General features: G+C 56.2%; 1 protein-coding gene across 7 annotated transcripts in view; it reads right to left on the bottom strand.

Moving 5' to 3' along the window:
• Positions 1-18,646: 18,646 nt before the first annotated feature.
• Positions 18,647-22,718, bottom strand: part of ARNT2 (aryl hydrocarbon receptor nuclear translocator 2) — a 144,560-nt gene continuing 140,488 nt past the window's right edge. For 5 of the 7 annotated variants that reach the window (XR_006705415.1, XR_006705416.1, XR_006705417.1 and 2 more), the window contains exons 18-20: positions 20,463-20,599; positions 19,204-19,868; positions 18,647-19,104 (exon numbers count right to left, since the gene is read on the bottom strand). Coding sequence is in view for 2 of the 7 variants with exons in the window: in XM_045452262.1 (XP_045308218.1) it covers positions 19,006-19,104; positions 20,463-20,599 (236 nt within the window). In the remaining 5 variants the exon portion in view is untranslated. Of the gene's footprint in view, positions 19,105-19,203; positions 19,869-20,432; positions 20,600-22,718 lie in introns of all 7 variants that reach the window. The other 2 variants (XM_045452263.1, XM_045452262.1) reach the window with 2 other exon arrangements.

Below are 22,718 nucleotides of genomic sequence, written 5' to 3'. Positions count from 1 at the left end.
TACGCACACATGCACGCACACTCACATGTGCGCACACATGCACCCACAGACGTGCACACACCGACAACACGTGCCTGCACACACCTGTGCACATACAGACATGCATGTGCATGCACACACGTGCACACACCCGTGCACACACAGATACATGTGCACGTACACACTCACGTACACACACGTGCACACCCACACCCCCACACACACCTTGAGGAGGATGTCCTTTGCCGTCGGCCCCGGGCCTGGAGTGCTGTGCTGTTGGGACTCGGGCCTCCTTCCTGGACTCGGCCGAGTTCACAGATGGGAGGAAACCATCCTTCTCTCAGTTTTGCTTTCCAAGCACCTTTTGGGTCCGGTGCGGGACTGTCTCCGTTTTCCCTCCCCGTTTCAGCTCTGCCGAGGTGGTCTGATTTCCAGGGTCCGAGGGGCGACGTATTTGTGCTGTTCTCCGCTGTGTTGAGGCTCGCGCACCTGGCATTGGGTCCCGGGACCATCGGGAGCTGATGTTCACGGTCCCCTGCTTTGGTCACAAGGGCCGTATGCTCCCTGTGTCACCCTTGCTCTGACCCCCCACCTCTTACAGCCACCAGCGTCCTCAGCATTTCTGCAGCCCCATTGGGACCGAGGGGCCCTCACACTTCCTCAGCACTGGCCTCACCGTTGCTGGCCTCCTGCCGAGGCGCTGGGCTGCTGTGCTACGAAGGAGGCACCAGCCTTTCTGGTCTGGGACACCCACAAACCCCCGGGACCGTCACCACACCGGGGCCACTGTTCTGCGAGATCGAGAGCGTCCACACCACAGCCTGTCTGCTCTGACCGTCCTCTCTGGTCGGTCCTTTGGGTGTGCATGGGAGGAAAAATCACTTTCCCTCTACTTTTCTAGATCCTTGACTGAGAGACCCCTCTCCCCTTAATAAGAAGCCAGATTAACAGGAGAAAAAACTAATTAATTACGTCCGTACAAGCCCCACGAAGACAGGAGGCTCAGAGACGGGGCCAGAGCACGCAGCTTTTATACCTTTCAGACAAAGAAACAACATGTTTGTGAAGATCTGGACGAGACAAGGGGTCTGGGCTGTGGGTGGCAAATGGTGAAGAAGTCACAAGGCTTGTCCTCCGGGCATCCCGGTCCTCAATCCCGTCTCTGGTGATAGAGATGCTGGGTCCGGGAGGCCCCCTTTCCCACAGGAGATTTACCTCCTGCTCTCACGGGGCAGAGGAGGGGCAGAGGGTCCCTCCTGCACCTGTTGTTTCCCAAGTAGTCACACTTCAAAATAATCGACGCACCGAAGTGGCATATCTCGGGTGATGTATCCCGAGCCCCCACGGGTTCAGGTCAGTCACTGTTGGCAAAGGGGGACTGTCAGGTCATCCTGAGTCGTCCTTACTCTACGGGAGGTTAGAACTCCACTCGGCTCTCCGACCTTGGCTTCTTGCGTTTGAATCCCAGGCCCTAGAATACCTGGAAAATCCTCTTAAACTTTCAAGAAAGGCTGTGTCTCGCGAAGTGCCTTGACTGTGGCTGCTCTGTGTCTTTATGGAATCCCTCCGTCCCTTTGCTAAGGCCCTTTCTGTTTGTCACTGGTGGCAGGATGCACAGAGGCTGTTCGGGCTCCCTGCGCGGAGAGTGGGAAGGGAAGGAGAGGGCGAAGGCAGCGGAATATTCCTGACGCGGTATGAAGTCGTTACCCGACAGCATAAACGTAACTGAAATGAAGCATTTTGCAGCTTTAGCTCTTCCTTCTGTTGAATAATAGATTCCCAGGTTCTGGATGAATGGATGGGGCTTTGCTCATAGGTCTGCCTGGTGTATGACCTCTCACTAAATGGCCATCAGAAACGTGCAGCGGTCTGTTCTGGGCCCCGTGGGACCAGCGCCGTATCCCCGGGATCAATAATGACCACTTAGTGCAGGAAGGAGAGCGCACGGAGGTCCCATTTTTTATTCTTAAGACAGCTGTAGACGGCCGTGCCAAGGCCAAGTACAGCACGGAGCGATACGTGACTCGGGGTCCTTGCGCGTTTGTGTGGCGAGCCTTGTGCATCCCTGAGCACGTGCTTGTGCGTCGGGAAGCATCGTCGCGGCTCTCCCCCACTGCCGTGCCCTCCCCCTGCGGGCTCTGCCCAGCCTCTGGAGCCGTGGGTCCACTCGCTGAGCCGCGCTTCCGGAATCACAGCCTGGCACCCAAGCTTTGCCCCGCCGTCCCTGTCTTCCTCCGAATAACCTCCAGGGGCCAGTCCTCACGGACAGGGCACCTGACTTCTGTCTCTGCTTCGCCACTGGACTTTCACTCGCTGGGTCCCCGGTGACTCCTAAACTCAGAGCCAACGGACACTTTCCGGGCCAAATGTCATTAGACAGCTGTGCTACTTCCTTAATACGTGTCTGTTAAAAAAAAATGATGGTTCCCTTTTGGCTCTCCTGAGTGTTGGGCGCAAGTGTGCGTCAGTGATGGGAAGATACAAAGGGCAGAAAGAGATCTGGAAAAGCATTTCGAAACGGATAAATACACGGCGTTCGTGCCGTACTGAAGCCTCATTGAAAAACAAACTTTTTACCTGGAAGGGATTCTACATTCACAGGAGTTGCAAAATAATGCGCAGGGAGGTCCCGTGCGCCCTTCTCTCTCCTCTGCACCCTTGTTACATTTTATGTTTTCACAGCCATCTGACGTCGTAGCCGCGAGATTGAACCGGTGCAATCCAGAGCTTGCTGAGTTCAGCTGTTCTGTATGCACTCGTGTGTGTGAGCGTGAGTGTGAAAGTGTGTGTGAGTGAGTGTGCGAGTATGGTGTGAATATGTGTGAGCGGGTGTGAGAGTGTGACTGCATGAGTGTGTGAGCATGAGTGTGCGTGTGTGAGTGTGCATGAGTGAATGTAAGAGTCTGAGTGTGTGAGTAGCTCTGCGTGGTTTTGCCCGTGTGTGGCCTGAGTGTGTGAGCGTGAGTGTGTGTGCGAGTGTTGTGTGAATGTGTGGGTGTAAGAGTGAGTGTGAGCATGAGTGAGTGTGAAAGTGTGTGAGTGTGTGAGTATGGTGTGAGTGAGTGTGAGTGTGTGGGTGGGTGTGAGACTGTGACTGCATGAGTGTGTGTGAGTGTGTGCGAGTGTGCATGCATGTGTGTAAGAGTGTGAGTGTGTGTGTAGCCCTGCGCAGTTTTTCCCGTGTGTGGCCTGAGTGTGTGAGCAAGTGAGTGTGTGTGTTGTATGAATATGAGTGTGAGTGTACATGTGAGTGAATGAGTGTGTGTGTGTGTGCAGCCCTGCACGGTTTCGCCTGTGTGTGGCCTGAGTGTGTGAGCGTGTGCGTGTGCGAGGGAGTGTGCGGTGTTGTGTGAATGAGTGAGTGTGCATGTGTGAGAGTGTGTGTGTGTGTGTGTGTAGCCCTGCAGTTCTGCCAGTGTGTGGCCTGAGTGTGTAAGCGTGTGTGTGTGCGAGGGAGTGTGAGAGTGTTGTGTGAATATGGGTGTGAGTGTGCATGTGTGAGTGAATGAGTGTGTGTGTGTGTGTGTGTGTGTGTGCAGCCCTGCACGGTTTCGCCCGTGTGTGGCCTGAGTGTGTGTGTGTGTGTGTGTGCAAGTGTGCGAGTGTTGTGTGAATAAGTGTGAGTGTGCATGTGTGAATGAGTGTGTGTGTGTGTGTGTGTGTGCAGCCCTGCACGGTTTCGCCCGTGTGTGGCCTGAGTGTGTGTGTGTGTGTATGCGCGAGTGTGCAAGTGTTGTGTGAATAAGTATGAGTGTGCATGTGTGAATGAGTGTGTGTGTGTGTGTGCACACGCGCAGCCCTGTGCGGTTTCGCCCATGTGTGGCCTGCCTACCCGCTACCACAAAGAGGATACCCAGCTCCACCCTCCCAGGACTGGCTCGTGTTCGCGTCTCTACCGCACCCGTCCCGCCCAGAGCCCCGGGAACACCTGGCCTTCTCCATCTCGGTGACTGTTATCCTCCGAATGTCACATCGCTAGAATCAAGCGGCACGTATCCTCCTGACATGGGCCTGATTTCCCTGAGGACCCTCCCGGTTGTCACACGAATCACCAGTCTGTCGCTGAGGGGTGTTCCCCGGTAAGGATGTAGCACAGGAGTTTTTGGTTTTTTTAATCCACTGAAGACCACTTTTTGATTATTTATGCAGAAAGCTGTTCCGAGCATTTATCATTTATTTACAAATCCTTGGGTGAAAAATAAGCCTCCGTTTTCCTGGGAGACATGTCCACACTGCAGATGCTGGGTCAGGATCAATCCACATTTTTTTTTTTTTTTTTAGTTTCGCAAGGCCAGCGACCTCTCCGAGTCCCGTTTTCTATTCCCACGGGCAACATCTTCGCGTTCCCGCCAGCCCGTGGCGCTATCATTGCTGTTCACTGTAGCTGTTGTGATGTCTCATTACACTTGTAATTTATCTATTTCCATCGTGGCTGAAGGCCCCATATCATTAATAGGAAAGGCTTAGCTTTTAACCTGGAAATAACCTACAGCAAAGAAGTCTGTCCTTTGCAACAGACACAGTGCCTCAAGTAGCCTGGAAAATATCTTTGATGAGGGGCGCCCCGGGGGGGGGCTCAGTCGGATGAGCGTCCGACTTCGGCCCAGGTCATGATCTCGCGGTTAGTGGGTTCGGGCCCCGCGTCGGGCTCTGCGCTGACGGCTCGGAGCCTGGAGCCTGCTTCGGATTCTGTCTTCCTCTCACTCTGTTCCTCCCCCACTCCCCCCACCTCTCTAAAATAAATCAGAATTTAAAAATTTTTTTAAAGAAAATATCTTTGATTTACCTGCCCACGTCTTTTCTGTCTTAGCAGTCTGGATATTTTCCTTCCTCTGTGGGCCTTTCTGCCATCTCGCAGAAAGCCTGGGAACCAGAGCCCCTGGGAAAAGGAGGAGGGCACTACCACCCAGAACAATCTAGTCCCTTACACAAGAAGAAGAAGTCAATGATGATGTCAGGAAGTTCTCACCAAACAGGAAGTGTTTCTGAGAGAGGGAAATTCAGAAAATACTCAGCGGATACTGTGTGCCACCGTCTGCCCGCTAATAACCTTGGCCGCTGGGAGTCATCAGACACCAACACAACGATCCCTGACCTTCTGGAGCTTAGAACGCTGCCCTCAGCCGAATGTAGGACGAGTGACACAAACACGGAAATGAAACACACCGCCTGCAGCAGCTCTCTGTGCAGGAAGCTCTCTTTCTGCTGCAGGCCACGCGGGCCGGGCCCAGCACCACGGAGCCGCGGGGTGACGGGAGAAGGACGCGGGCAGGTGGAGGTGGTCTGGACAGGTGTTCGGTTCTCCCCAGGGCAGCACGCAGGGGACCGAAATCCCGTGTGTCCCAAACAGGGGGATCTGCAGGTGCAAGGAGACAGATTGGCGGAGTCTGGGGCTCAGACAGGAGCAGGAGGAGGGGGACCTGTAATCGGAGACCAAGGCCAGGTTCAGACTTCGGAGTAGGTATCAGCCTGACTCAAACACATTAGGCAGATTTACGCTCCTACCTGAGTCAGGCAACACGGTTAAAATAGATAACGTAGTGGTTTTCTGAGCCTGCTCATCCGGTAAGAAGAGAAGCCAGGATCTGTGAGGAGGGCGCTACGGTTACCTCCCCGGGTTAGTGCCTGAGTTTCCAGAATGCAGCGCAGAGAAAGGGGATCTAGGCAGCATCTAGAGCCTCCGGATGGAAGCAAAAGAGCTTGGGGTCCAGGGAAGGCCAAGGCGCCTAGTGGCGGGGGCACGGCTGTGCAGGCCTGGATGCAGGTACGGAGTTCTTGAAAGAAGCTCTTCTGAGTCTTCAGCTGAGCGGGATCAGGAACCGTTTAAGGTCAGAGAAAGTGTAGCCCGAAGGAGCGGAGAACAGTTCCCGGTACACACGCAGGTCTGGGACCCGTTCCTGTGTCCCCAAGCTGGAACCGGGAACTCCATCATTCGGGGGGCATCAGCGAGGGTCCTCGGAAGGCAGGCACTGCCCCATGAGAAGGGACCAATTATCCTCCGAACAGAAACCTATCCAGCATCTGGGAGGGTAAACTTTATGTCTGTCATCCGAGCAAAACTTACCAGGCATTTGAAGACGCGGGGAAATATGATCCATGTTGAGGAGAAAATTCAGCCCATAGAAACAAATCCGGCAATGATACAGATGATAAAAGGGGCAGAGAAGAACGTGAGACCTGTTTCGAGAATGTAGTTTATACGACAATGAGGTAGACGAAGGATGATGGTAAGTAGAAACAAAAAATATAAAGAGACCCCACTTGAACTTCTGGGTGAAAAATACAGTGTCTGCGATGAAAAATAATGGGGGAGGGGATTAACTGACTACTGGACACAGCGGAAGAAAAGGTCATCTGCCATGGAGACACCGTATTAATAGAATAAAGGACAAAAGCCACACGAGCATCTTAACAGATGTAATCGATGCAGAAAAGAACACTGAATAAAATCCAACACCCTTTTATCACAAAAACACCTACCAAAGCGGGACTGGAAGGGAAATGCCTCCATCAGATAAGGGTCACTTACTGGTGAAAGACTGAAAGCTTTTCCCTGAAGGTCACGGATAAGACAAGGTCAGTTGCTCTCACTGAAGCCGTGTGACCCTGAACCGTAGGTCTTGCCTGGATAAGTAGAGAAGGAAGCAAGAGGCACCAGATTGGAAAGGAGAAGTGAAGCTATATCTCTATTCGCAGGTGACATGAGCCCATATAGAGAAAACCCTAAAGCGTCCGCAAAAGGCAAACAAAACAAAACAACCCCCCCAAAACCAAGAAACACTAGAGCCTATCAGTGAGTTCACCGAGCCTGCCTGGTTCAAGATCATACGCACATCAGCTGTGTCACACACACCGGCAACGGGCATTCGGCAAATGAAGGTAATTCCATTTCTACGATCAAAGCCCCGGAATACATGTAACGAGAGAAGTATATGACTTGTATACTTGAAAACTATAAAACCTTGTTGAAAGAATTAAAACCCGACACGGATGAATAGAGTCTCGTGTTGGTGGGTTGTAAGACCTACTACTGTTAAGGATAAATCCCCAAGTGGATCAACAGATGAGTGTCTGTCCAGCTGCCCTTTTTGCAGGGGGACAAGCCGATTCCAAAATTCACCCCTATTCGTGTGCCTAGACACTCACATTCCTATTCATAAATTCATTCATTCATCTAGAAATGCGCGGGACCCGAGTAGCCAAGCCGTCCTTAGGAGAAACAGACCCGGAGGACCCACACTTCCCGATTTCAAAAGCTACTCAGAACTATAGCAATCAAGACTGTGGTACTGGGCTAAGTACGCACACGGAGACCGACGGGATGAAATGGGGAGGCCAGAAAGGGGTCCTCACATCGCCGGTCCATTTCTTTCCTGCAGGGTCCACCGGCCAGGGGTCCGTTGTCCGGGAGGACAGTGGCCTATTTAGCAAATAGCGCTGGGATGTCTGGATTTCTACAGGCAAAAGGACAAATTTGGACTCCTACCTCACATGCAAAAGTTAACTCAAAATGGACCAAAGACCCAAGTACTACGCTTAGAAGCAAACAGATGTCAATCACTGTGACCTTGGAATAGATGCCAGTTTCTTAGCTATAACCCCACAAGCACAAATAACAGCCACAAAAAGTAAATTGGACGTCATCAAAATTAAAATCCTTTGTGTCTCAAAGGATACACCATAAGGAAAGTAAGAAGTCAACCCGCAGAATGGAAGAAGGTGGTTGCAAGGCATATATCTAATAAGTGACTCATGGCTAAGAAGGCATCACTAAGTCTTACAACTCAATTACAAAAAAACAATTACAGTAAAATCTTGGTTTGCAAGCACAATTCGTTCGGGAAACACGCTTGTAATCCAAAGCACTTGTATATCAAAGCGGAGTTCCCCATGAGAAATAATGGAAACTCGGATGATTCGTTGCACAAGCCAAAAATATCCATCTAAAAACGATTACAATACTGTCATCTAATACAAAATAATGAAGAAAATACAAAATATAAAGAAAAATAAACAAATTAACCAGCACTTACCTTCGAAAACCTTCGTGGCTGGTATGAGGGAGACAAGAGAGAGAGGAGGGTCACTGTGGAGGATGACTTTCACTGTCACCAACGGCTGTTGACTACAGTACAGTATTACTAAACTCTTGTCATAGACTATATCGAATATAACTGGCAATAAGGCAGCAGAGGAAAGGGTCTGTATCAGCAGGCAACCTGACCTGGAATGAGCAAAGCGTTCCTAAGCTCACTCTTGGATGCGAAAGCAAAGGACTGTCCACAGGTGCTTGGAAGTGACAAAAAATACACGAGTGCCAGTTACGGGCACCTTCCAACGTGCTGAAAAATCACGGATTTCTGCCAAACGCCACGGCCTGAGACCGAGCATCCGAGCATGGGAGACAATCACCCACAATCCCACAGTGAGAGAGAGAGAGAGAGAAGAACCATTGGCTCCGCTGTGATCATGTGACATCGCATACGCCTCGCATCACAAGACATGGCTTGTTTATCAGGGTTAAATTTATTAGAAACGTTTGATCCTCTTGCGGAACCCTCGTAGAAAAAGTTCCTCGCGATCCAAGGTTTTCCTGTAATCCAATTTAAAAATGGGCAAAGGATCCATAGCTCTTTCAAAGGCACCTTCTTTGTATGTCGTTTCTGCTAGAACGATGAGGCGTTCACACGTTCTTAATTCTTTGTTTTGCTCCATTCAGGGTGTGAGGTGCTGAGGTTGGCTTTTTTGGAAGCAGAACCTAAGAAAAACGTTCCTGTGACAGTGACTCGAGTGCTGGCAGGGCGGAGCCAAGGACAGTCCTAACAGAGATGGAGTCTCTGAGAGAGCCGGAGAGAGAGCGGGCAGGGGGGCCGCCTGGTGGCTTGTCCACCAGCGGGATGGAGGTCAGGGGCGTCCGCGGTCTCCTCGGAGGGGCGGCGCCCTCCCAACCCAGCCTGTGTCCTGTGACCTCCTTGTCACCTTCTCCTGTCATCCTGAGGCCCGGTTCTCTGGGAGCCGGGCCGGCCCAGGGTCCTCGGGGACCAGCATTCCCATCAGGGCCCCGGCCACACAGCCTCCTCGCCTGTCTCTCTTGCAACTTCAGATTTCCTGTCCCAGGTGCTCCACCGCTCGGCCACTGGCCCAGGCACCGAGGAGCTGTCTTGTCCGGTGACAAGAATGGCCTACGCGCTTGGGCGTCCCTTCAGGTCCCTCCCTGGGACAGACTGTGGATCTGGCTCTGGTAGATGCCTTCTCCTCCCCACATACATGACAAGGGAAAACAGATACACGGGGGCAAAGCTCGGAGGTCCCAGAGAGGGGGCGCTTGTGCCCACGACCTCCAGAGCCCGGCCTCTCCCCGGCCTCCCCGGCCTCCCCAGCCTCCACGGCCACAGGCACGTGTGCGCACCCCAACTCCTGCCGCCTTACCCCCCTCCCCGTGTCCCAGAACCACGGCCCGCGGAGTCGGGGCTGACCCCTCCCGGAAACCTCTTCTGAGCCCCCACCGGCTACCGTGAACTCACGGGGACAGGGACAGTTTCCGGGGCTGCCTGGCCTACTGTGGCCCATGCTTGTGGCTCTGCGGCCCAGCTTCTGCTTCGCCATGGCCACAGCGATGACGTGGCAGCTGCATGGCGTGTGGAGTGGATGTGGAGACAAGTGAGTGGATGTGGCTCGTGCTGTCAGGAGCTCTCACACCTCCACGCTGCCACAGGGCAGTGCCATGTCCCTGCTCGCCAGCCCGGCCCGTGTCCTCTGAGGGTGGCAGACCCACTCAGGACTTTTAAGCATCTTGGGCTTGGAGATGAGAATGCATTGTTTCCTGAAAAGGCTGAGCCCACAAGCTGCGATCCCAGCGGGGAGGCTCCCCGGCTGATGGGTCCCCCGTCTGGGCCCTGTTGGTTCGGTCAAGGTCAAGGTCAAGCGAGGCACACCTTCCATGCTGTTCAGCCCTTCGTGCCGGCTCCGTCTCCCGGTCGGGTGTTGGTGTGGGATGGGGGCCTCTGCCTGAACCCTTAGCATGTTCTGGAATGTCCTGTTTGCTCGTCTCTCTCCCCTAGGACTGGGCTTTCTACGGACGGGGCGCGTCTTCCCCGGGCAGCCCCAGCCCCGTGTCTCGCAGGTGGCCGTTGTCACAAAGGCGTTTACCGAGAACACGCTGGAGAGACTTTGCGGGAAAACGGGGTCACAACTGTGGGGCCCAAAGTGGTGTTGTTTTATATCTGTTTGCATACGGAGGTGACGCCGCCATTTGTATGTCATGGGAAAGTGTTCCCCAGCTGGACCATCCATTCGTCGATCGGGGGCCCTGCCTCCATCTACCCCTTTTCTCCCACTGCGAAATACTGTGCCATAAGCGTTCTCACACACACACTTGAGTGTTTCAAGGCTTTTATTTCACCAGGAAGGATGTCGAGAATGGAGACAGCCGGGTCAAAGATGGGTTTGTGTTCAAGTAAAAGGCACTCGGGGTGCCTGGGTGGCTCCGTCGGTTAAGCGTCCGACTTCCGCTCAGGTCATGATCTCCCATGGTTCATGGGTTCGAGCCCTGCGTCGGGCTCTGTGCTGACGCCTCAGAGCCTGGAGCCTGCTTCGGATTCTGTGTCTCCCTCTGCCCCTCCCCCTTCCTTGCTCCCACTCTGTCTCCGCCTCTCTCTCTCCCTCAAAAGTAAACAAACGTTAAAAAATATAAAAGAGACTGTCACAGTAAGTTGTAAAAACACGTACATTTCTACCAAAAATATGTCAGAAAATTCTTTCCGTGCCTCTGTGCCTGCCACAAGGACGGGTGTTAAGCGTTCTTTCGTGCTTTGGTGGATGCAGTTGCGGCTGAGAAATGCCGTCACGTTGTTACTTTAATTTGCATTCTCCTGAGATGAAGTAGCTGTTTTCACGCTTCCTGATTTATTTGCAATTATTAAATATTTCCATAACACAGCAGCTCTGAGAAAAGGGTAACATTGTCCCCCTTGCTCAGTGCCAAGACGACACCAGCTGTTGAACAGTTGGCCATAAGTATCTTCTTCCCTTTATTTCTGATCCACGCCGCCCTCTCTTTTCTTAATCTGTGTGAAGACGAACTCAACCGTGCAAACTCCACAGTCCCACCAGCTCCTCGCCCTCTCCATCCAGAGTTGCCCCCATCGGTCGGTCCAGGAGACTTTTTTTTTTTTTTTTTTTAATTTTATTTTTTAATGTTTATTTATTTTTGAGACAGAGAGAGACAGAGCATGAATGGGGGAGGGTCAGAGAGAGGGAGACACAGAATCCGAAACAGGCTCCAGGCTCTGAGCTGTCAGCACAGAGCCTGACGCGGGGCTCGAACTCACGGACCGCGAGATCATGACCTGAGCCGAAGTCGGCCGCTTAACCGACTGAGCCACCCAGGCGCCCCGACTTTTTTTTTTTAAAACTCTTTAACTACTTCTCTATTTATGCGTAAAACACGCGATGGCCCTGAGTTATAAAAATGTGAATTCAGTGCCCTGCTTGCAAGGAGACCACGTGATGGGCCGAAGCGTATTCCTTTGTGTGACCGAGTGTCCCCCCTGCTCCTCCGAGATACGGTTGGACTGCCTCGCTTTTCACCGTCACACACAGCCCCACGGTCTCCTTTTCCCTGTCCTCTCGCGCTGGTGCCGAAGGCTTGGAGTCGGGGTCGCCGACTCGGAGGTCTCCTGCATCTTTGACCTGCAGAGACACTGCCTAACAGTCTCCTGGGCAGCTGCCCCGTCTCCCACCAACAAGGGAAGGCCCCCTCTCCCCCCACGTCCTCAATGACAACTGTATTGATCAGACTTCGTACATCTGAGGACGTAACGATCTTGCTTTAATCTCGTGTTCCCCTCAGTTACTAGGGAGGCTCGACTTCTTCTGATGTATTTAATGCCATTTGAGTTTTATGAACGGACAGTTCAAACCCTTTGCTCATGTGCCCGTTGTGTTTTTCTTATGGATTTTAATAAATCCTTCGTACATTCTGAATACTCTGCCCAATTACCACTCCGTTGGGCATATAAAATATAAATGGCACGCATTTTCTATAAGTTTATTGGCTGTCTTTTACATTTCTTTAAATGCTTATTTATTTATTTATTTATTTTTATTTATTTATTTTTGAGAGACAGCACATGAGTAGGGGAGGGGCAGAGACAGAGGGAGACACAGAATAGGAAGCAGGCTCCAGACTGAGCCGTCAGCACAGAGCCTGACGTGGGGCTCGAACCCGCGAACCTCGAGATTCTGACCTGAGTAGAAGTCGGACGCCCAACCGACGGAGTCCCCCAGCACCCCTGCATACATCGCCTTCCACCATTCAGGTATTGTCATCCCCGTGGGATTTGTTCTCTGCGAACCGTATTTTGTACGTAGTGAAACCCAAGGATAAAATGTCTGCTTCCTGCGGGTTTCCTGCCAGTGTTCCCTGGGAGTCTGCCCGGCCCCCGTGACTCTCCCAAACCACAACCCCCTTCTGAACGTTCTCCCTGATCTAGCCTTCTGTATCCGCCCCAAAGCCACACTTTTCATTATGAAGCCTCCAGGTGGCTGGAAGGCAGAATGCTCTGTTTTCCTCCTCCTCCTCCTCCTCTCCTGCCCTTCTTCAAATGTCTCATTCCTCTCTCAAAAACAAATAAAATATTTTAAAAAATGAAAAAAAAAAAGGGACGCCTGGGTGGCTCAGTCGGTTCAGCGTCCGACTTCGGCTCAGGTCATGATCTCACGGTCCGTGAGTTCGAGCCCTGCGTCGGGCTCTGTGCTGATGGCTCGGAGCCTGGAGTCTGCTTCAGATTCTGTGCCTCCCTCTCTCTCTGCCTGTCCCCTGCTCACGCTCTGTCTCTGTCTCTCTAAAGAATAAATAAAACATTAAAAAAAATAATAAATGTCAATGACATTTATTGGCTATTATTTCTTTTTTTCTTCCGTAGGAAATCTGGGACCACCTTGTCAGATTACACAAAAAACCTCTCCCGCGATTATTTTTATACTAACTTATACTAACTACACACAACGTAATGAAAGCACCCACCTTCGGTGAAGAGTGAAGGTTTCGTGAGCTGCATAGACCTTTGTGGCCACCAGTCCAATCTAGAGCCTCCCGGTCACCTCCTCTCTTCCTCCCCAGCCCCTCTCCCAGCCCCAGAACCACCGGCCTGCTTCCTGTCCCGTGGAGGAGTCTCTCCCAGAATTTCATATACATGGAATCACGCGGTCCATTTGCACCTGGCTTCTTTCACTCTGCGTGCTGTTTACACGGGTCTCCGTGGTTGCTCGTACCAACACTTCGCTCTGTTTCGTCGCTGGGTAGCGTGCTGCCGTGTGGACATAGTCACCCCCACTGGACATCAAGCGGGGTTGTTTTTGGTTCTTAGTACACATACAGCTGCGGTGAAAATTCCTACTGATGTCTCTGTGTGGAAACGTGTTTTCACGTCCCCTGGGCAAGTAAGGACCTAGATGTGGCAAGACCAGGTCATGTGGTGCGCGTGTGCGTTAGCTTTATACAAGACTGCCAAACTATTGTGCAAAGGGGCCGTGGCGCTCGGCACGCACGTGGGGATGCCTCGGGGCTCCACGCACTGGACAACGCTTGCTGTCATCAGTCTGTTTCAATTTTAACCATTCTAACGGCCCGGGGGATTGGGATGGCATTTCCCGGATGACTAATGACCCTCGCCATTATTTAGGTTTTTATTTCCCCCCATGTATCTCCTTTGGTGACGCGTCTGTTCAAATTTATTGCCTGTTTTGCACTGACTTGTTTAATTAGTCGTAAGGGTTCTTTACATAGTTGGGATACAAATCCTTTGTCAGATACAGGGCTTGCACGTTTCCTCCCCGTCAATGGAGGATCTTTTCACGCTGCTAGCCGTGTCCTTGAAAAGCAAAGGTTTTGAATTTTTTATGAAGTCCACTTTATAATTTTATTCTTTTGTAGATCATGCTTTTTAAGTGCAGTATCTAAGAAATCCATGCCTAACTCAAGATCACCAAATCTTCTCCCATTTAGGCCGTAAACACATGCAGTTTATTTTGTTATCAATAATCGTCCAATAAAGTTGTAAAAAAAAATGGGAACGCTGGATGTCTGATGGAAAAGTTTTAAGTGATTTCAGGCTGCCATTTTGCTAGACCCCACACAGTCGTCTCTCAGCAGAGAAACGTTAGAATGTGTAAGTATTTACTAGAGGCTTGGGTATATTAAAATACTAAAGTTTGGGAGAATTTTATTTTATTTTTTAATTTTTTTTTAACATTTATTTATTTTTGAGACAGAGACAGAGCATGAATGGGGGAGGGTCAGAGAGAGAGGGAGACACAGAATCCGAAGCAGGCCCCAGGCTCTGAGCGGTCAGCACAGAGCCCCACGCGGGGCTTGAACTCACGAACTGTGAGATCATGACCTGAGCTGAAGTCGGCCGCTTAACCGACTGAGCCACCCAGGCGCCCCAAGTTTGGGAGAATTTTAAAAAGCAATAATGAGGGGCGCCTGGGTGGCGCAGTCGGTTAAGCGTCCGACTTCAGCCAGGTCACGATCTCGCGGTGCGTGAGTTCGAGCCCCGCGTCGGGCTCTGGGCTGATGGCTCAGAGCCTGGAGCCTGTTTCCGATTCTGTGTCTCCCTCTCTCTCTGCCCCTCCCCCGTTCATGCTCTGTCTCTCTCTGTCCCAAAAATAAATAAACGTTAAAAAAAAAAAAAAAAAGCAAAAAAAAAAGCAATAATGAGTGTCTGGAGAGGACAACGTGTCCAGGGCTCGGAGTGGGGCCTGTGAAATCCTGGGTTTGTCATTTCTTCCCTCGGGTTCTCAGGTACGTCACGTGACTGCTGTCAGCCCAGTTCTGCAATCCACAAACTGGGAGTAATAATCACACAGCACAGGTTTGTAACGAGGAGCAAATACACCATTTGCAGTCTTCTAGAAAGCCTCGTCTAACAGGCAAGGAGAGTGGTTCTTTTCCCCTCCTCTCCTAGGTAGCTAAGGCCCCAGGAAGGGTCCCTCCGTAGCACAAAGCTCTCCGGCCCTGTGCCGGCTGTGACACAAACACACCCCTTAGGAAGAGGCGTGACCCCAGGCACGTCCCAACGTCCACGGGAAGGTTCCGCGAACTGCTCAATCACAAAGTTGGCCTGCGCTGTTCACGGTTCAGAGCAAAGTCATTTTTATTGTAATGAAATTTTAAAAGGCAGTTACATTAGTTACACATATACACAACCAACTCAATAACCGTTAGTCATAGAGAACATTCAAGAAATACAAACGATGATTTATCCACAGCACGGCTCACATCCATAAGAAGAAAGGCTACAAGAGAAACGATTAAGTGCTCGACTTGTCCACGGACACCCGTCTGAGAAGCCCTCGTCTATGAAGGAAGAGGCCTGGCCCAGCGAGCCCTGGTCTTCACGGTCGGTGCCGCCCACGCGGGCTCTGGCCAGTGGCCGGACCGCCGAACTAGCCTTGGCCACCAGACCCGGGCACTCTAGAAGTGGACAGGTGCCTGCCCCGCGGTGCGCTGCCTCTCCACGTTGTCCCAGACCCCCGGCCGTCGATAACAGGTGGACAGCCAGGTGGCTCGTGGCCCCCTAGTACACGAGGCGGGGCGGGGATGTGGCGGAGGGAGGAGACAACGGGCCCCCTTGGCAAGTACTGACCAAACTCGTAGTTTCTGGCACTTCTGTCCTGACTTGTGACTCTCTAGAGCGTCCGCGAGGCAGCAGGCTCTGTCTTGCTCAGAGACGGGTCACAACCATCAGGGAGCAGGCGGGCCAGGGGAGTGGCTGTCGTGGTCCCTGCCCCCAGGTGCTGATGCGCTCGGGGACCGGCACTCACTTTCCTGGGACCTGCCCCATCCCTTGTGTCACATGTGGCTAAATGGGGGAGACACCGTCTCTTTACTGGAGTCCACGCTCCCTGATGTAAGTTCCGACTAAGAGAACCGCCCCCCGCCCCGCCAACTCTCTGCACGGTATTCACGAAACAGCAAAGGGGCTGGATTGAATACATCGGGAAGCAGAGGAGGAACGTGACGTTTGTGACGGCTCTGTCACTCCCTGACGCCATAGCTAGAAACAAAACCAGCTCCCTAGTGACACATCCGTAGTGTTCTAGAACCTCCCTAGCCACGGCCACAGTCACCAGCCAAGTCCCAGTTGAGCCTCGACGTGGCTGCTTCGTGTCCTCCCGCAAGATGCAGGCAGCCACGGCCCGGCCCGCTCCGTGGGGGAGCCCGGGAAGGTCTCACAGGGGAGAGGAGGTGCGAGCGGCAGAGCGAGTCACGGCTGAAGCCCCAGCCCAGGCTGGGCTGCGTCTGCCTCGGGAGAGGCGTCTGGGCCGGGGCCTCGCTCAGTCCCCTGCTGGCTGGGCGGGCCTGTTCCCAAGCGGGACAGTGAGGCCCTGTAGGGCTCCAACTCTTACCCTGGTGGGCCTCAAGATTCCTTGGGGGAAGAGTCTCTGGGGCATGAGATCCTTCCACTCCTGTTTTCCCACTGGCCACATGAGGGCTTCCAAGAATCACAACCAGAAAGCGGGAGGTGGAGGAGAGAGGACGCAGAGCTCAGGCCGGCCCATCGGACCGCAGTCAGCTCCCTGTGGGCGCCCCTGGGACGATGCGGGATGGGGGGCCGGGGGGGGGGGGAGGCCGTGACTCCTGAGTCATGACATTCCGCATGACACTGGCTTTCAGGCCCCTCTGGCCTCGCCTGCCGGGACCCGGACCGCGGCAGTCTGCAACCCAGGCCCTGGTGTGGGGACAGAAGAGGACGGAAGGCCGCCGGGGCAAGGCTGCTCTGCCTCTCCTGCGTCCCCTCCGCGTCCAGCGTGGCCCCAGGTCACAGCTGGCGTGCCCCCCTGACGTGCGCAGCCCAGAGAATCCCCTAGTTCCCTCCAGAAAACAGAAGGAACAAATACGAAATTCCCGATTCTGCCAAACTCACAGGCTAAAGGCCACAAAAAAGTCTGTTTTCGTTTCACAGAGCAACCGCTCTTGGATCCAAAAGCCCTTTTTGTGCCTTTCTCAGAAAACATTACACACACACGGCTCGGGGTCGGCTCAGGCTTGGAGGCAGAGGTGGCTCCGGGCAGGGTGAGCCCTGGGAAGCCCCCCACTCCAGTCTGGCACCTGCCCCCCCCCCCAGGTCTGGCACCTGTCCCTCGCCACCCCCCGGTCTGGCACCTGTCCCCATCTCTGGGTCTGGCACCTGTCCCCACCCAGGTCTGGCACCTGCCCCTTACCACCCCCCGGTCTGGCACCTGTCCCCATCTCTGGGTCTGGCATGGTGAGGGTGTGTGGAGGGTAAAATGACCCCGGTGTGCCTAAACCCGGCACTCAATCATCAATCACCGCCATACACAAAGGGGTTAAAGCTGCTCTAGAAACTGCTGAGTGAGTGTGAACCCAGAGTCCAGGAACCAGGATCACCCAGAGCTGGCTGCTCGCCAAAGGTATCCTACCCACATTGGACTGTTACAGGTGGAGCTCTCCAAGCAAGACGGGCCACGCGGATCCCTGACGGACACCGGGCGGGGCTGGCATTTAATGCCCAGCTTGCAGAGGTCAGCACAGACGCTGCTCCCGGCCCCGTCCTGCACGCTGGGCCCACTCTGCTCTCAGGCAGCTGAGACCCTGCTCCACTCGGCCTGGCCTTCCGGAATCCCAGGGGAGGGACACATGGGTTGTGTCCGAGGCAGGTGCCTGAGCAGGGCTGCCTGAGGGACCCTGGGAGGGACGCAGGGCTTTCCCGGGGGCGGGAGTCAGGGGGCCCATGGGACGGCGGGGCCGGGCGTGGCTGTCACGAAGAGGACAGGAGAGGCTCAGAGAGCCTGCCTCTGTGCGCACAGGGCGTGGGAGGGGGCGAGGTCAGCGAAGACGGGGAAACGCAGCCAGCCAGGGACCACGGCTCAGTCAGCCAGCAGAACTTTCCAGAAGTGGGCTCTTCTTTGCGTCCTGAGACCACCTGAGGAATTCGGGGCCCCGGGGCGAGTGTGGCGGAATCAGAGCGGGAGCCCCAGCCTCCTGCCTCACAGACCTGCACCCCGTCCCTCCCCAGACACCACGGCCCCCCAGCCGGCCGAGGAGAGAAGGCTCAGGGGCCTGGTGGGACGCGTTCCTGCCCCCGTGCGGGTCCGCACCTGAGCCCCCTCCAGGTCACTGATGCAACGTGGCCGCCAGGGCCGGTCCTAGGGGAGCAGGCCCGCACGGCAGGGCACCGGACGAGGGGGCCTGGACGTCCCGCCTCCCCGCTCGCTCCTCCACATAAGGCCCAGGGCTCTGCAGCCCCGGAGGTGCTGGCCTGGAGGGGGGGACGAGGGCGTGCGCTCACCAGGCAGCCAGGTCCTCGGGGCCTCCTGGAAGAGGAGGGGGCCGCTTCCTCTCAGAAGCCCGGCGCATTAAAGCGAGCGGGCTCCCGGCCAGGACTCCTGGCGAGGCTGTGGAACCGCAGCCTGGCACCGGGACCCCGGGCCAAGCTCGCTCCAGTCGGGGCGCCGCTGAGCTGGGGGCAGGGGAGCTGGCGTCCGGCCCTGGGTCCCCGCCTGCTCGGCCCCAGCGCGGTGAACACAGGCCAGGCGTCCTGCTGGCCTCCCTTCCCCGCACCCGAGCCCGCCCACCCACGGAGGTTAAAGGCGGGAAGAAACCCAATTCCTGAGGCCTGGGCAGGCCCCGGACACTCACTCTGGACTACAGGTGAACGTTTTATAGGCGAAAACCGTCTACTAGGAGATTATTCACAACCAGACTCCCGGAGCCCAGTCGGCTCGCCTCCCAAGCACACACAGATAAAGTACAATAAATACAACCGGCCCCCCGACGGCTACCGGGGCTCCTGGTCGGTGGCCCCGGGCTGGGGGCCAGAGCGGAGAGGCGCTGTGCAGGGGAGGAGCACGGGGGTGAGACGCTTTCTGCTGGGAGGGACCGTGGCGGGGCGGGCGGGGCAAGCAGGGTGCGGGGGGGGGGGGGGGGGCCCGCCCGCGTGGATGGCGCGGTCACGACAGGAGCCACGCCGCCCAGCGCCAGCCGCACTCTGCCCGCCGCTACTCGGAGAAGGGCGGGAACATGCCCAGGTCCGCGAAGTCCTCGATGTTATAGTTGCCGGTCCCCTGGGTCGGGTCTCCGGGCATGGGCAGCATGTCCTGCGGGAGGGGAGAAGAGAAGGCCGAGGGCGGTCAGCTCACCCTCCTGGGCACCTGCGTGTCCCAGGAGCCCAGCCTGCCGCTCCCCCTCACGCTCACCTTCCTTGGGGCAGCCCAGGGGCCTCAGGGGGGCCTCAGATGTCCACACCCGGAAGCCGCTACCCCCTGGGGGGGGCGGGGTCATCCCAGCAGGTACACCGAGCCTCAGGACATAACCCACGTTTATGTAAAGCCAGGACACAGGGCGCACAGGAGCCCATCGGTGGGGTGAACCTATCAGGGCCCGGAGCAAGGCTGTGCGTGTTCCGGGGGCGGGGCCAAATGCCTGCGTCCTGAAGCTTCACTTGTAACAGGCCCTTCAAGTTCGGCCGGCCTCAGAGTGCCCATCCAGACAATGGGCACAGCCAGTATTTCAATCCCCTGTGGAAAATTTCCCAAGGCATGTTCTCTCAAATTCTTGGCCCGTGAGACACTCTGGGAGAAAAGGACCGTGTGGACGAGCGGTCGTGGGGAACAAGGCATACGCACTCCGCCTACCGCCTAAAATAGCCTCAGTCTTCATTAAAATAATAAAAGCCTCTGATAAGTCCTGCGGTCAAGAAACCGCACAACTTTGCTTAACCAGCGTTTCACGTGCTTATTCGACCAAGAATTCTTTTTAGCCTCGTGACCACGGAGAGCCGGGTTGGGGAGTTCTGCGCCACGCGGCTGCCGTGCGGCGTAAGGACGGAGGAAGGAGGTCGGAACGCTGCCCCTCTGGAGACCTAGAGGGACATCTGGGTTCTAGACCCCTGTCTGCGAAGGTGTCGCTCGGCTAGGTGGGAGAGGCGCTGGGGACGAGGAGAGAGCCCCCTCGGGAGGGGGGTTACGGGCCGGGGGGGCCTCGAGTCCCTCCCCCCACGTGCTTCCTGTGCATCCGTGCTCTGCAGGGCAGACCTGGAGCTCCGGGCACAACGGAAGGTGCCCCGGTGCTGCTTCCTCGTGCGGGCCCCGGGGGATGGGGCAAGCACTGGGCTCAGGGGGAGTCAATCAGCTCACGCCTCCATCTGGAGCCTTCCTCCCGGGGAAACTCGTGGCCGAAGACAGACCCAGAAAAACCCCAAGGGGGCAGAGCACTGGCGCGCGGGGCTAGGGGACGAGGCGTGGCCGGGAGCGTCTCCAACGACGGACGGCTACGTGACGCCCGGGTGTCCCCGACCAGAGAGGGCAGCGGAGGCCCGGGCTCCCGGCCCCCGTCCCCGGGGCTGGGCCAGAACTCAGGTCTCTATGGAGCAGGCGGGGCTGTGGCAGGGGGCAGGGGAAAGGAAGCAGAGAGAAGGTGCCGGTACCTACGACAAGGCGGTGCTCGCTCGATTTACCTGGAACACTTCAGTCTGACCGGGCTGCTGGTGGGGGTGCTGCTCACCGCTCTGCTGCCCGTGGTGCTGGCTCTGCCACTGGGACCAGACCTCCGAGGGCCGCCCTTGGAACTGCCCGCCGCTCTGTCCGCTCTCAGCTGAAAGAGCCCACGCACAGGACACCGCCTTCAGGGCTGAGCCGCGGCTCCGCCCGACCTGCCACGGCCCAGAGGCCCCGGCGTCTGGAAGGCACGCTCCGTCCAGAGCCGGCCGCCGTCCCCTTCCAGCTCGCACCGACCCACGGGTAGCAAGTCAATGCCAACCGCCGGCACTCAGTGAGGGGGGCGGGTCCCCTCGGAGCGCACCGGCAGGGGCACCGGGGGCTCGGTCCTGGAGCCCTCCGTGCCCTCTGGAGCTTTGGTGGGGGGCTTGTCTGCGGGGTCCGGGCCGCCCCCCCCCCCCACCCCGGGCCGCCCCCCTGCAGCCCCGAGAAGGGAGAAGCCATCTCTGCCGCTGCAGCCCCCGGGCTGTTCTCTGAAAAGTCTGGTTCTGCCCGAGGGAGAGTTTCGGCTCAGTGTGCCCTGCCTTCTGCCAACCTCACTGCGCTGAAGCCGCGAGGGCCTTCCACGGGGGCCCCGAGCCATGGCCCCGCTGGCTCGTCCCTGAGTGTTTCCAGGTGGCGTGTGAGCAAAGGCACTGGGGCACGGCTCAGACCCGGAGATGGGCCTCTTTGCAGGAATCGGCATGTTAATTTGTGCAGAGAGCAGCTTGTCTCCGTCTACACTTTACAACAAACACCCGATGGAAAAACCAAGCAGGAAAAACGAGAAGTCGGTCTAAAATATTTTGAAGATTCAACCTAAGAGGATCAGTTTGTCTGGGAGCACGCTAAAAAAAAAAAAAGAAACACCTCGAACGTTGTCTCTTATAAACCATTCGGTGCCATGTTGCAGGCAATGAGCTCTCCGTCAGGCTCCGGGTAGCAGGACAGGCCCCATCCTGCCCTTTCCAGCGGCCACACTGACCACAGGCGACCCCACAAAGTGTTCAGGGGGAGGGACCGTGGTTCGGGAGGCCCCAGGACTTTGCCACCACAGTGAGTCCTTGCTGGGGTTCTGCCCTCCGTGAATCAATTCCTTCCATTTTTCCTTCCGGCTACGGCCTTAACCTTGCCCCCCCCCCCACCCCCCATATGCTGGTCCTGAGCTCCTGCCCTGACCCCGGCTCCCTGCAGGTAGGCACCCAGGCCAGGAAGCCCGCCCCCCCTGGAGGAGCTCATGGCGGGGCAGGGAGGGGACAGAAAGGCAGGGCCACGCAGTCGGGGGCTGCCGTGACAGGGTGCGACAGTGACAAAGCCAGCTCTCGGAGGGCACCTGACCCGTCCCCGCATGCAGGAAAAGCTCCCAGGGGCAGGAGCTGACGGCACAGAGCTCGGAGGCAGGGCTGAAGAGCGTCCCAGACGCAGGGATTCGTCTGTGCAAAGACGTGGGCGTGAGGAGGGCGTGTTCTGCCCGGACACCCAGTGGCGGCTCTGGGGATAAGGGCCTGAGTGTGACCAGCCGGAGGGCAGGCCCAGGCTCGGGTCCCCCGCTGTGCAGGTGGCAGGGACCCGCGGGGGTTCGCAGGCAGGGAGCGGCCGCACAGCCCTGTGCATCCGGGAGCCCCACCGCCCAGGGCGAGCGCACAGAGAGCAAAGGAGCCCAGATACGAGGCGGCCGCCGTGGCAACGGGTGCACGACGTGAGGGCGCCCGGAAGCGGACGCGGGGCGGAGGGGGGGCAGGTGGAGGCCGCGGACGGTCAGGACACCACACCTGCGTCCGGTGGGTGGACGCGCACGGCCCTGCTTCTCTCGGCTGCGGGATCACCTGCCCGGCCTGGGGGCCACGTCTCAGTCTCCGAGGGGTGCCTCGGGCTCCCTGTGCGAGAATCCAGCTTCTCTCCCCCTCAGAGCCTCCAGGCGGGGAAGGCACGGCCGTGGGCTCTCTCCTCCGGCTCACGGCCACTCCCCTGCACCGTCTCCCTGAACGCAGCGCCCCGTCGGATGCCAGCCTGCCTGTGGCCTCACGTCACCTCCTGGCGGGGCCGCCACTACGCTGACCCAGCCCCAGGTCACGCGTCACCGAGGGTCCCCCCAGTTCTCGATACTGGAGACTTCCGGATGTATTTGCGGAGGGAAAGAAGAACGGAAAGGAGCGGAAAGAGGGCCGAACCTCACGTCACCCTCTCCTCCTCCTCCCATTTGAAGCTTCCCGGCCACCGTCAGCTTGTGATGAAAC

The sequence above is a fragment of the Leopardus geoffroyi genome, chromosome B3 (genome assembly GCF_018350155.1).
Source record: "Leopardus geoffroyi isolate Oge1 chromosome B3, O.geoffroyi_Oge1_pat1.0, whole genome shotgun sequence".
In the NCBI taxonomy this organism is placed as follows: domain Eukaryota; kingdom Metazoa; phylum Chordata; class Mammalia; order Carnivora; family Felidae; genus Leopardus; species Leopardus geoffroyi.
This window is presented reverse-complemented; position numbering and strand designations above follow the sequence as displayed.